Genomic DNA, 14,556 nt, shown 5'->3' with positions numbered 1-14,556 from the left:
CAAAGGTATTTCTATGGCAGCTTGAAAATGTAAAAGGGGGAGGGGGGGAGAAAAGGAAACCTCTGTGGTTTTTATGCAAAATATCACCTACTTGAAAGCTGCCTTCTAGGAAGTGGTTTTAGAGTTGCCGTCCTGGGCATCTTGCAATAAAAGGGGCTTCCATTCCAAGCACAATGTAAAACCCTCCGCAGGCTTTAAAGAACCCGAGTTCTGCCTTGCAGTAATTTTGATTCGTTCTGTTCTTAAATCAGATAAAGTAAGGCTTTGGGTTGGAGACTTTTAGGACTGTACATCATGGAAGATAAAAGAAGCGCCAGTGATCGTTACAGTTCCAAAGTATCAATGCCCATTTAAATTCTAACCGCAGAGACCTTGGCGATCGCTAATTCTTGCCTGCTCTGATTTTTTACGGTTTTTCTTTCTAAAAACTTCTGTTATGTCCCTTTTGGGGCATTGCACTAAGGCTCGACTGCAGTGTCTTTGAGTAGATGTTGGACCAACCCCAAAATGCGCTCACTTTTCTATGGGGATCAAGTGGAATGAAGGCCAGGCTGTATCGGATGCAAGCGCACAGTGCTATCGCCGTCTCTTTGGACTTTGGAAGCACTGAGCTACCCACTTTCGCCTTCTGTATGCAGACGTCTTATCTGTGTGTTGGCTTTTCATTCTTGGCAGTACCAACTATTCAGTAGTTGCTAAAAACTGTCAATGGTCAGTTCCTATTATTTAGTTGCTTTCTTACAAGTTAGTAAAAAACTACAAAATTTCCACTGTGTTGTTAGAAGCTTGCAGGAAATCAAGTTGCACATGCTTAAAATGTGCTCCTTTAAAAAAACGTTGGAATGAGGAACTCTGTTCAGAGAGATATTGAACACGGTATGCTCATCTGTAACTCCTTCCACTTAAGATTATATTGCTCTACCCTGTTTCTATTTGAACTCAATAGGACTTGCTTTTGAATAGGTACGTGTAGTATTAATGCTATTCATGTTTGGGATTTTGCCATTAATGACTTCAGCTTTCAAAGCCCAAATATTTTAGTGCATCGCGGGGGAAGGAAACGTGTTCCAAAAGGAAACATGTTGGGAAGAATTGCCTAGGAGGAGGCTGGAAACAGCCCGCCATAAATTAGAAGCCATAAAATAAGCAAAACATGAAGCGATATAAAAAAGCAAATTATTTGTTTCAGATCCACACAGTAATAACTTCAGACAGAAGGTTCAGGTACCATGAAGCAGTTTTTTTTGGGGGGGGGGGGAGGTTTTATGTCAGATCATAGAAAGTACTTCCAGTGGCAACCAATACAACCCTTTCCCCCTCCTACCTCTTCTGCTTCATTTGCATAGCGAAGGAAGGGGGGAAATGGCATTTTCATCAAAATGAGCAACATAGGCTGGACAGTCTCTCCGCTAGAGAACATGTAAAGGTGGCATATGCCAGAATGTTCAGAGAACTTAATTGTATAAAATACTATTCTCTAGAGCAGGCGTCCCCAAACATGACCCTCCAGATGTTTTGGGACTGCAATCCCCATCATCCCTGACCACTGGTCCTGTTAGCTAGGGATGGTGGGAGTCCCAAAACATCTGGAGGGGTGGGTTTGGGGGTGCCTGCTCTAGAGTATGGGAAGAAAATCAGTGCTGGGCAGAAAACTTCCATTTCCCGATTAAGCTTTACTGTAGTAGGAAGCTGTAAGGCTATGTTGCCCCTTCGAGCTCATCAAGACTCAGGTTTGTGATGCTGCTGCCAAGATGCCAAATCACACAGCGTACAAAGCATGTGTCTGTAGCGGCTTTCACACAGGTGGGGTAGGAACAAAAACATATGCAAAGGCCAAGGTGAGAATTCGCTTACTGCAATTCTACCACGAAGTAAGTTCCATTTAAAAATAATGCTATCTGAAATCCCTGGTTCTTCAGCTTTACTGTCCAAATGGGATATATTCTTCAATTTTTCCATTCAGATGACTTCTCAACATTTCCATTCGCCTCATTTTTTTAATGCCAATAATTCTGCATTGCATTAATATTACCTTATTAATGTCTTGGAAAATGTTGCATAATTATAATTTGAACGTTATAGGTCAACGCCAGCCCAGATGCCTGTGTGCCACCAAAACTAGCAGCTGTTTATTTTTAGCTCCTCCTTTGCTCTCTGTAGCCTCTTGTATAACTTGTTTGTGTCAAGACATTGTGGGCTGCATTTTCCTGTCTCCGTTCTAAAACACTGAATGGTCATTGGAAGGAAATTCAGAATCCCGTGATATCAGAACACAAGGCGTGTTATACTCCCCGTTACAGAGGGGTGGGGAAACCTAAATATTTGGCTGCTCTATTGTGGGAAATGTTTAGTGGAATGCATCAGCTGGTCCTAAGTAACAGCACTGCTTTGTACTTAGAACTCAAAATATTTCAAGCAAAACCCAACAAATTGCCTATTTTATTACTGTCTTAATTGTTGTAGCTACAAACCAGCATTAATAAGTTATATTAAAAAGTGCACAAACTCTGCACTAAAAAAAAACCTGGTTTTGCATGTAGTATTTTCCATTCATTAAAAGAAAACTTGAGAAAGTATAGTGTTTATCTGCCCTAAATCTCTTGCGGATCTTAATGTACTGCTTTTGCAACATGCTTTTAAAATCTCAGTGCACCTTTTGCACATAGTGTGTGTTCTCCAATAAACTGAGATTGGAGAAATTCAGAACTCACCAAGCCTTCCCCACAACTGATTTACATTGTGCCTCAAAACTTACATAATGGTTTGAAAATGACTGCATGATGTAAATATGGAGTAATGAAAAATACCTACATGTCTCAGAGCATGCTTCGGAACATCAGGGCAAGTAATAACTATTTTGTTCCTTGAAAGAAAATCTTTGTCTAACTCAGGTTGTGTATTTTATTAAGTAGCAGAATGAAATAGTGGGATGCCTTTTTGTGAACTCCTGCCTTTACAAAAAAAAGTACTTAATTGTTTAGCACATGAATTCTCTTGTTGATCATTCTATCTTGTCTTCCCTTGTTCTAGCATTGCACTGAAATCCCCAGTATGGCATTCTTCAGCTTAAAAGTTCTCAAGGATAAATTGAGTGTGTGTGAACAAAAATCCTGCAGTTATTGCTCCTTGTTTTGTCTAGCTAGCCTAACTACGGGCCTGGTTTTTGTCATATACATTAACAGTATAGCTGATGAGTTGTTAAATGTGTGCTTGGGTGTACCACTTCAGACTGCATTTATGGAGCTCATAGGACTGTTGTGTTCTACCACCCCAGAAACACTCCTCTTTCGAGAGGGTGCCTGCCAGGGAGATTGGTCCTAGCTTTGCCTTTTTCCAGCTGTGCTAATCTTCCACGCAAGAATCCTTTCTTTTCTTTTTTTTAAAGGAAGCAATCTATCCATGAGCCCCTCACCTGCTGCCTAAAGCGGTACATATATGCTTGCCAATTTGTCTTCTGTTTGAGAACCAGGCCCTGGTTACAGATGTTGGAAGAAACACCCAAGAGGTCAGAGAATGGAATGTATGTAAAAGATAACCAATGCTAAATAAATTGATTTTATGAAAAGGTTTTGTTTTCTGGTCTAATCTGTTTAGGTGCTTCTGTAGCTAGATTCAAGGATGGGTGTAGCCAGTAGATTCGTTCTTAGGTTTTCTTCCCAGTTTCAGGGGCCATGGAAGAGAAGGGGAAAGACCCCCTTGCACAAGCAGAAGTCATTGCACAGGCTTCTAGTAAGTAGCATGACTTTGCTAAGACAGGCTAGTCTTGAGGTCAGTGGTATGAGCAGCAGGGAACAAACAGAAACCTGGGCAAAGCATTGAGCAAAATTAAAGGTAAAACCCTGCAGGGGGTGGGTTGGCACAGTACTCATCAGCATGCCTCTTAATGCAAGAGAGGCTTTAGTGAGTGGACATTACATATTAAAAACAGATTAAATATTTCTACCTAGAAAAAATTAAAAGCAGATGCTTATGCCCTTAATGTTACACAATGCAGCATGTCAAACTAACAAGAAGTATGGATTGTTACCTCATTTCCACCCTTCGTCATTTATTTGAAAGTTATTGCACATGTACCAGTACTAATGGCAAAGTCTAAGCAACAGTAATAAAACTTATCTAGTTACATTTATCCATTAAAAGACAATTTGATCTTGTCCCCTGGAAAAATATACAAAGTTATCATCTGTATTTCTATGCTCCTTCTGAATGTTCACAACACATTACCAGTTCAGAATTCATATAATGTATGAACAAACTGAGGTTGTGGCAGACAGTGATGCTTCTGCATAATAAAATGGTTTTGGTCCATATCAGTATTCATTATACCCCACATTATAAAAATAAGTGTTACGTTTTTGTATAAAAAGTAGAAGTGTTGCATTTCTCTTTTTTCCTGTAACCCCAATTGCACAGTAGAAACCAACCAATGCCTAAATTTTAATACTGTTACAGGTATTTAATATTATACGTATTGGGGGCAGCAGATGGGGGGGGAATAAGTACCTCAAAGCAACCATGAGCCTCTGCTGCAGCCAGCTTCTCTTAACATTGTTGTATGAAAGTTAAAATAAACATTTGCAATTAGTTACAAGTATATGCATTATAAAATATTTGCAAGGTGGTAGTTTAAGTATATACACTGTACATTGTCACTACCCAGCCTTAACAGCAATAAGGTGGTTCTATTTACATAAAACTAGTCTTGAGAGAGAGAATGTACAAGTGAAATAAATAAGAACCTTCCGTTATTTGTTTAAAATCTGCTTAGGATACATCTGAATAGGTCCAGAAGCAAAACCAAGTCCCTAGCAACTGTTTCTGCTGTCGTGGAAGAGTTCGGTGAAAGTCTTGTCGCATCCAACTATGCTTCCAATTTTCCTGGAATTAAAGGTCAAAGCATGCAAGACAGAGAGGGCTGCCCTTCACTGCAGCACAAGCACCAGAAGCATGAACAGAATATACAGGAATATTCACAAAACATACAATGTATTTTACAATTATTTAATATAAAAAGTTTAGTGATATCAAACAGCATAATCTATAAAACAGACAGAGCCTAGCTCCATCAAGCCATCGTTTCTGGAAATCAAGCTAAGCAGAACATACGAAGTTGTCATCCTAGTTAGCTTCATTGTTGATTTTTTTTTTTTTTAAGTTTGGGTTCAAAAACCAGGCAAGACAAACACTCCTCTTAAATATTGTCTCATTTTCCAGAGGGGACCAGTTTAATTTAGAACCTCCAAATATTAGGCTGCATTCTTCTTGCATCCCAAAGGAACTCAACTTGTGCACGGATATATATGTCCTTCTGCATGATCAGTTATCCAAAACAGGAAAATATTTGAGGACGAGAGGAGGGGGGCGGAAAAACAAAGATTCCAAAATAAAATTATCTTGGTATGAAAACTACAAATACGATATTCTTGCTTTTCCACATAGCCAAGTTTATAGATGAAAGAGCCAAGACTGCTTACTGGGAAGCTTTCACAGATTTCAGAAGGTTCTTTAGTTAATGCATTTTTTAAAAAAAACAAACAAACAAAAAATAGCATTAAAAAAGAAAAAAAGTTTAACTGTTGAAGGCTTTGATTCTCCCCGCCCCCCCAAAAAAGCAAATGTTCTTAAATGCCATTACTATGATGCTGTGCTCTTATTCATATGATCAGCCAAAAGTTTTCAGGCAGTGTTAGGACACAGTGCAGTCATAACTGCCTTCTGGGAGTGGGTCCTCCTCTTCCTCCTCTGCAATCATGTCCTCATCGTGCCGTGCCATGCTGCTACTGCCAGGGTCAGTTTGAGGACTGGCACTGTGGCCAGCTGAACTTCTGTTTTCTTCTGCCCTTGGGCTGGCTTGTTCTGCCACTCTCAAGAGGTTTGCAGGCTGAAAGGCTTCCTGCTGCACTTGTTCCTCTGCTATCTCGCTCAGTTTCTGGAGCTGGGGCTTGAGGACGGTTAAAAATGGCTTGTACCCAAGGCTAAAGGACATAAAAGAGAAAAGTCGTTCTAGTTAATTATCTTAAAACTCTTAATTCGGGCTTTGACCTTCTCCCGGTCATTAAAGTTCAGAACTTGATGTACCTGAAGGACATATCTGAAGGAGCATCTCCACCCCCACTGCTCTGCCCAGACACTGAGCTCCAGCGCCCAGGGCCTTCTGGCGGTTCCTTCACTGCGAGAAGCCAAGTTACAGGGAACCAGGCAGAGGGCCTTCTCGGTAGTGGCACCCGCCCTGTGGAACGCCCTCTCAACAGATGTCAAAGAGAACAACAACTACCAGACTTTTAGAAGACATCTGAAGGCAGTCCTGTTTAGGGAAGCTTTTAATGTTTGATGGATTATTGTATTTTAATATTTTGTTGGAAGCCGCCCAGAGTGGCTGAGGAGGCCCAGCCAGATGGGTGGGGTATAAATAATTTATTATTAATTATTATTATTATTATTATACCTCACACTAAACATACTCAAAACATTTTGCTCATAAATTAATGCCTGTGGAAACACTTCTAATAGTAAAAGCCTGTGTTTTCTCATATGGTGTCCCAAGTTTCCCTTATTACCCTGAAGCCATTCCCACCATATCCTAAGTCACTGTGATTTGAGATATACATGCATACTCTGCTTGTTCTATGGATAGATACAACCTGTTCTCACACTACTGTTCAGTTTTTTATATCATGCCGTTTATATCATGCCTATTATTGAGGTCACTGAACAGTTCCTGGTTGAGACAGGTCCAACATTAAAAATCCATCCTTTAATCACCAGTGTACTTCAATGCTATGTTAAACTGCATGTGGACTTATCTGGCAGACAATGGGAGGGGATAAGGCTTATGAAACTTACCAGTCTGTAGAGGCCCATCTATCTACTGCCTGCAGTCCCATCTTTATGTTCTGCAACATCTCTCCATCAACCTCTGAAGATTGCATTAGGCTAAAAACTTGACTGATTATTGAAGATTCCCGGAGAATAAGGCCTATAATAATGCACCAGTCCAGACATCCTGCTTCCATAAAAATATGAAGCAAATACCTACAGAAGAGCAAAAAGTTGAAGCAAACAAGGTAAGGCAAACGGAACTTTTTAACACCACTGCAAGACTGCTGTCCCCTTTAACCCCAACCTGCTAAGACTGGCTTCAAGGAGACATAGCAAATACTCCTCACCCCTTTACTACAAATTCCAACCTAACTTACCGCAGCTGAACCTGTGATTTATGTGGCCCTTTACTGGCCAGCTCCAAGGAGATATGTTCCAGCTCGGATTGTGTTAAACTCAGTGTTGAGAAGTTCTCATCCACCATCGTCCAGTCTCCGTCCACGATAGAGCTTGTTTCTGTCAGGTCTGTTGCTGAACCAATGCTACATTCATCACCTGTCAAAACACTTTCATTTTAATGCGGAACTTAGAAAATCAGTACTGATCATGTCTGTGTAGCAAACTGAGCAGAATGACAACCTTGAGATCCATAGTTTCCAAACTGTTACAGGGAAGCCTCGGTTTTCCCTTCAGTAAGATCAGTCATTAAGAGAGCTTCTCTGAAATAAAGCTTGCCAACCATGGCTGATTTCCACCTGTAATACTGAACAGGTTTTAAAAGTGTGCTCAGAGTTCACACAGACTGTCAGTGAGGCCTATTCAATACCCCGAGTGAACATTCTACAACATGCCCTGGAATTCTCTCCACAGCACACTATGGCAGTCATACTCAAAGCATTTCTAAGCCTAGATCCATCCATTACCAGAACTGTTTTTGCTTAATCCATTTAATCCATTTCCTTCTGTTCTTTTAAGAATTCCAGTGAAAGACTAGAAAGCAGAAGGGAGCCGCGAGATGTGCAAAGTATTCCCTGCTCCCCTTACTCTCAAGAAAATGTGGAACTTTAATGCATTCTCAAAGGAAGCCAACTGCGGGGATGAAGGACTCACATACCTTTATTTAACAAAGGGGAGAGAAATGCTTCCTGCATGTGCGGACCATGGGATGATGCTGCATCCATCTCTCTTTGGGAGGAACTGATGGCACCGAGCCAGCTGTGACTTCGCGGCACATTTGGAATGCCACTGTCCACTTCCATGTTCAAAAAGCTGTCAGCAGACTGGGATTTTAAGAGTTGTTCACCAATTACTGGAAAATAAAGCACATTAATAAACGATGGCTCCCGATAGGCAATGAACACATGTCAAGATTTCATTCTTAGTTGATACAATAGGACTTTTTGAATCTAAGCCAGGTTATCTGTGTGTGTGTGTGTGTGTACACACCAAAACAATTAAAACTGCCTACTGTAATTATTTAAGCGCAATGTAACCTTTATGCAAACCGATCTCTGAAACTCTCTCTGCATAGTGAGATCAACTTTTGATTTAACAAAAATACAACCAGCTTGGAAATACAGAGGAATAAGGAAGCTCTAGGCAATTGCACTCCTGTTCCCTCCAGATTTCAGTCAGGCCTAGAAGCTGCTTTTACTTCCTGGTTGTGGAAACAAAAAAGCACATTGAGGATACAGTACCTGTCCTGTACTTTCCATTCTTGAGAGGAGAATTTATGGAACAAACTGGAATAATCGGAAACGGCCAGAGAAAGTCGTTGTGCAGTTTCTTCAAAGCTGTTACAAAATCCTCTACACGGGCAGCTCTGGTGCGTTCCTTACACAACCAGCCTATCAGCTCAAAGCCCAGCTGGGCAGCAAAGCAACCAAGGTCCTTAAGCCTGATTTCTTCTAATAGGCGCCGGGCATGTCGCCATAGCATCATATCAATGTACATATTCTCGGCACAGTCGCTGTCTTTACTCCACCTATGGAGAGAATATCAGGACACATGACTAAAACCGTTAATTTAAGATTAGTAGAAACTAATCTTAGAAACAGATTAAGATTAGTAGAAACAGTACTTCTTTGCTGATCCATGCCATGTCTTCCAAGGACCATGTTGGACTACTATTCTCACTGTGAGAATAGGGCACTGGACCAGGTGGCCCATGAACTTGATCCAGCATGGTCTTCTTAGTTTCTTAAGAGACCAGGAAGAGGCCTTGTACATTCCGTTCTACCATAATGAGGATTATAGCCTCTGGTATCACATTACCTTTTGCCGGATGGACCAGAGGGCATGCTCAAGGTTTTCTGCAAGTTAAACTTGCCAGGAGGAAGGCTTTCTCCTGATTGGGACAAACTAATGCTGCGATTTCTGAAGAATTCAAAGCCACCACTTGAACTAGGTTCCTACAAGGAAGAAAGCATAAAGAAAAATATTATACATCAGCAGGGTGGGGCGGGAGGCATGGCCTGAGAGCTAAGAGAGGACACACCAATTTTTTAAATAATCAGAATTTACAATATTTATTGATTATCTCTTGATCAACAACTAAGTAAGCCATATAAAGTTATTACTTCCTTATTTCATTTTAATGTAACTTGCCAATTTTGACAGAATTATGGTTTGTTCTCTTACATAGCTGTAGATTGAACAGATCATGGTACCCTTCAGTGTCACATTCTTTCTGCTGTTAAGTATATATTAAATTACTCCTTGATAATTACCCAGTAACATATATGACAGACATCTAACAAACCTGAGTTGTTGGTGTAGGAGGTGGTGTCTCTGACTCCCCAGAGCCAATGGCTTTCAGAAATCTGATCATGTGACGACAGAGATCCCACTTTCCCTGCTCCAAGGCAGTATTGAACAGCAAAGTTGCATGCTGCCTACTAACTGCTGGAACTTCCATGTTCTAGAGGCAACACAAAACACTTTTAGATGGGAGCCGCTGATGTGAGTTCATATATTATTTCTCTTACAAGGTTCAAGAAATAGCTCCTGTGGAAGAAATCTTTTTTTTTTTTAATGAGGATTGTTGTTGGAAATGCACTTTGGACCATATGTTCTCCATTCACTGTGGAAATCTAATTTTACAAGGACAGGAAGAAACACCATGGACAAAACTGCCACACACAGGAAGAACAAGGACATAGCTTGAGTGCCTCACTTGTAGTTTTAGAAATCATTTAATGTGTCAACACGAATAGAAGTTACTAAAATTGCAGTTGTTGTGTAAGGGATTATTATTGTGACCTGAATGTAATTGAAATTAATAAGATTTTGGAATGCAGAAATAAAGAAATAACCAAACCATCAATTCTAGCAAGCGAGGGGGCCACCTAAATTATACAATTCAGTATTTGAATGATGGGTATTAGTAATAGTATTATAAATTGGTATTGTTATAATGAGGCTATTACTGAATTGTAATTGAAAACTAATAAAAATTATTATCAGGGAATCTAAATCACCACAGCACCATTTAAACACTCCCAGGCCTATCACAGAAGAGTCAGTAGGATGGCCTGGAGGCAGCTACTGTAAGGATCAATACCTCCACTTAGGAACTTCCATAGTTGAAGAATGCATGGGAGCCATTAATCATGTTTGTTCCCTTAAAAAAAAATACCACTTGTGTCACAATCCTCCCCCTCCCACCTCAGAAATCTTTATTTCAGTTGTTTCTGTTGAATTCAACTCTAGTCATTAGACCCTCTGAAATGGGCATGGCTTACTTCCATTCATTGCAATGGGTCTATACCCTGAATAGAACTTAGATGGATATAATAAATACAACACAAGCAAAATGGTCCATCGCTTTTGTGCAGCATGCTCGCAGCATCTCCCTTTGGAATAAAATGAATGAATGCAGTTACCTGTAGAATAATAAGGTAAGAAGCAGCTGTGTCTAAGTCCTGGGCCATCAAACACTCTTCAAACAAGTCTTTCGGGTTCCCGACAGCAGCAAAGAGATAATTCCACAGGGCATATTCTGTCTTCCTAGCACAATGAACAACTGTCTGCAGGAAGAGGGGGAACTCTGTGATGAATTTAGCCACAGTGGGAAGCAGAGGGTCGGGAATGGGATCCCGCGAGGTAGCTTCTTCTTCCAGCACTTCGTGCAGCATCAGTTCGAGCACATGAGGAAAGTACGGCAACGTGGCGCAGGAGTGAGCCAAAAGCAAGGCTTGTTCGCCCAGGTTCCTCACCAAAAGCTGGCGTAAAATGTGATGGAGGTAGATCTGAGATGTTCTCTCGACAATACAGAAAGGGAAGAGAACCTCTAAATGTTCCGTGGCGCTGCTGTGAGTGTATAAACAGTCATAGAGCACGGTGTCATTGACAGCACCAAGAACCAAGGCATCTTCAAACAGGACGGCCAAGGGGTATATGTTAATATGGAAAGGCAACATGATCCGTCTTGAAAGAAAAGAATGCGGTTTGCGGTGGTCCCTGGGAAACAAAGGAAGCCAGACTTTCATACCTGAGCCACCGCAGCTGAGCCACAGAGCCTCCAGTAAGTGTCGTTTCTGTTTGTTAGAACGGCATGTAGTCCAAACATTTTCAACAGACTGGGCAAGAACAACTGGAGCACAAAATGGCAGCTAAAAACAAAAGCACAATTCCTTTAAAAACTACTTTCTTTTACCTTTTCATACAAGTTTATTCTAAAAGTCTGGTGTGAGCCATTCCTTTCCCATCCTCATTTTCTATCTCAGAATTAATATGTTGCAAATATTAGATTACTAGTTCACCCAGATCTCTCCTGAACTAAACAGTTTCCACATTTCTCTTGTTACCCCTTAATAGTATAATTTTATTTTTAAAAAGCAAGCAACAGCACAGTTCTAACTTGGAAAGGTAGCATTCTCTATTATTCACCTTGTTAATCTTCAATAGTAATGTAACATGGCTATAAGTATACAGAGGTGAAAACACAGTTTGGTAAAGTACTACAAAACTAATGTCCAATTTGCTAGGAATTCCAAAGGCTCATTTTAGTACCCCCTTTTTCCTCCATTGGCGAAGAGACCAAGAAGAAGAAGAAGAAGAAGAAGAAGAAGAAGAAGAAGAAGAAGAAGAAGAAGAAGAGTTTGCATTTGATATCCCGCTTTATCACTACCCGAAGGAGTCTCAAAGCGGCTAACAATCTCCTTTCCCCTCCTCCCCCACAACAAACACTCTGTGAGGTGAGTGGGGCTGAGAGACTCCAAAGAAGTGTAACTAACCCAAGGTCACCCAGCAGCTGCATGTGGAGGAGCGGGGAATCGAACCTGGTTCACCAGATTATGAGTCCACTGCTCTTAGCCACTACACCACACTGGCTTGCTTCACACAATTATTTATGTTTTGCGACAAAGGAATGTGTGACTGTGTATACATAATTCAGAGTCAATCTCCCTAAGTAGCCATGGCAGGCAGACACGTGCTATTTAAAAAACAAAAAATGAAACGGTTTACAGTGGGAATCTGTGCACAAAGCAGTTTTTAAAGATGGTTTGGAAATCAAGTACATACAAAAGTTGGAGCTATCAATTCACAGAGAGACTTAGATGGTTTAACTACACGGTTCATGCTGTGTTATAAACTATTACTACACATTCACAATGCATATTCTTTATACTGTTTTAGAGAAAGATATTCTTGTAGGTTAACTCACAAGTTTCCTTTGGTTGGGGTTACTCTCCTTCTCTCTTATCTGTGGACCAGATCGATCCCTTTGCACCATAATTAACTGTCCTGCTAAGTTTAACATGATGCTCTCTGCTTCACAGGCCTTTAAAAAAAAAGGATAAAGCTCTATTACTTCCTTCACCTCTACAGAATCTATCCCTTTTATCATGAAATGTGAATGGGTTAAAGCCACAACAATAATAAAAGCATCTTAATGTAGACTTGTTTATTCATCCTCATCCAGTCCACCACTGATCACAGACATGAAGGACCTCACAGGCTTAGCTGCGTTAGATGAAAAGTGAAAACAGAGCTGGGTGTCATCAGTCCCCCTGGATGATACCCATCCCTGTTAGTCCCCCTGACAATCTCTTCCAGTGGTTTTGTGGAGGGGCCCTTTTTGGCCCTTATTTGTTTCCACCCCATGGGACAATTTGACGTTACACCATCAAGTGATAGACAAATGAGTTGTTCCGCCCACTTGTCAAAGTCCCTTGTGCAGTGCCCCCCACCCCAAGTGCCCAAAAGCCAGCTGGAGAAGTGCAGTGCTCTGCATATTCCAGTCTAATTGAAGGGGCCAAATGTTAGCTCCCCAAATCAGAAGAAACAATGTTTGTTTGTTTTTCTCTTTTCAGGTGCCTATTGGCCACTTCCTAACCGACCTTTGATTCTGTGGGGAACTCGACAGCACAGCCAAATTCCAATAGAAGCAGCTTTGCTAGCCCAGCGCTTGGCATTTGGGAGGCACTGAACACACGCCGTGCCTCCCAAACAGTTCAATGTTTTAAAGATTAAAAGCAGCCATTCAAACTGAGCCCAGAAATTCACTGGGTAAGCAGTGAAACTGGTACAGAAACTGTGTAATAAGCTCTGATCATCCAGCCCTAACAAGCAAGATTCCAAGTTATCTCCAAAAGCAGCTCTGCTTAGATCTCATGGATGTCACTGGTACCTGCCTTTTGCTATGCAGGGTCACAACTAGTGTACCAACCTGAGCTGGTAACACACTCCTAGCTGCCATCACCACTCATGCTTCCACAAGCAGAGCTGAGCCTAGAAGAACTCCCAAACTGCTAACATAGCCTTCAGGGAGGGCTGTGTCTGATTCTACCCAGAAGTGATTGTACTTCCCCACCCAGATCAAGGCATTTCCCTACCTACAGCACTTAAATACTCCTTGGCAGATTTAGTGAGCGGTAGGCTTTAGAATCATAGAATCACAGGTGCTGAAACTTTGCTTAAAGGTCATGAAATCACATGCTGCTGTAATAAATAAAATTCAAGCATCTCTCTGGAAAGTTTGTTTAGTTTCAAACAATGTCTTAAACATTGTACTAAGAGTTGTCTCACTGATGAAACAGCCTTCAACCTGTCACAGTTTACACAGCAGGGTTAGTGCAAAAACTGCACCTGTACGTACCTGCTGTGGCATTTTCAAGCTGATGCCCGTCTCTGTTCTCACGGATGTTAAAGTAACAGACACAACAAGGAAAGGGTGAGGGATATATCGTGACATAGAAACCTCCTGAAGAACCTGAATACTGGTAGTAGGATTAGGACTGAAAGGCAAAGGCAAAAATGGTGACAACGCTCCTAACCATACAGAATAATAATTTCTGCCATCCGTTGAACTTAAAGATCAGGGTAGGGAACCGAGCGCCACCTTCCACCAGGGGCAACCTCCCAAGAGCCACGATGCTTGTGGTGGATGGACCTGGAAGCAATAGTGGGTGAGGCCAGAGACTATCTTGGCACAGTCGGAGACATCCCACCTGTGCAAAAGTCTGAGGTTTATGTATTTGCTTCCCCTTCATCCAGGTAAGAGGGATTATTACAGTTCAAGGACATGTTCCAACTAGGCAAAGGCACTTCTGCAGGACATGGAGCAGGGTCAATGAGGGTTGCAGCCTGGGGATAGGTATGTGTGATCTGGGGGAAAGAGCCTGAAAGCCACATTTGGCCTCCCGGCCTGAGGTTCCCTATCCCTGTTGTAGAGATCCTCCAATGTCTTAATTCATCCGTTTGTTAATCTACAGATAACAAAAAAAGGCTCCT

General features: G+C 41.4%; 2 protein-coding genes across 6 annotated transcripts in view; one reads left to right on the top strand and one right to left on the bottom strand.

The window, feature by feature from the left end:
* Positions 1-3,567, top strand: part of ERMP1 (endoplasmic reticulum metallopeptidase 1) — a 54,300-nt gene extending 50,733 nt beyond the window's left edge. Inside the window, exon 16 of one of the 2 annotated variants that reach the window (XM_033173433.1) lies at positions 3,031-3,567. The gene's annotated coding sequence lies outside the window, so the exon portion shown is untranslated. The remainder of the gene's footprint in view (positions 1-3,030) is intronic. The other variant, XM_033173434.1, reaches the window with a different exon arrangement.
* A 449-nt stretch (positions 3,568-4,016) lies between these two features.
* Positions 4,017-14,556, bottom strand: part of RIC1 (RIC1 homolog, RAB6A GEF complex partner 1) — a 41,215-nt gene continuing 30,675 nt past the window's right edge. For all 4 annotated transcript variants that reach the window (XM_033173430.1, XM_033173429.1, XM_033173431.1 and 1 more), the window contains 10 exons: positions 13,922-14,060; positions 12,488-12,604; positions 10,704-11,432; positions 9,581-9,739; positions 9,094-9,230; positions 8,517-8,803; positions 7,934-8,128; positions 7,197-7,374; positions 6,844-7,032; positions 4,017-5,975 (listed from right to left, as the gene is read on the bottom strand). In XM_033173430.1, coding sequence (XP_033029321.1) covers positions 5,687-5,975; positions 6,844-7,032; positions 7,197-7,374; positions 7,934-8,128; positions 8,517-8,803; positions 9,094-9,230; positions 9,581-9,739; positions 10,704-11,432; positions 12,488-12,604; positions 13,922-14,060 — 2,419 coding nt within the window. In that variant the 3' untranslated portion in view covers positions 4,017-5,686. The remainder of the gene's footprint in view (positions 5,976-6,843; positions 7,033-7,196; positions 7,375-7,933; positions 8,129-8,516; positions 8,804-9,093; positions 9,231-9,580; positions 9,740-10,703; positions 11,433-12,487; positions 12,605-13,921; positions 14,061-14,556) is intronic.

This window comes from Lacerta agilis, chromosome 16 (assembly GCF_009819535.1).
Source record: "Lacerta agilis isolate rLacAgi1 chromosome 16, rLacAgi1.pri, whole genome shotgun sequence".
Lineage (NCBI taxonomy): Eukaryota > Metazoa > Chordata > Lepidosauria > Squamata > Lacertidae > Lacerta > Lacerta agilis.
This window is presented reverse-complemented; position numbering and strand designations above follow the sequence as displayed.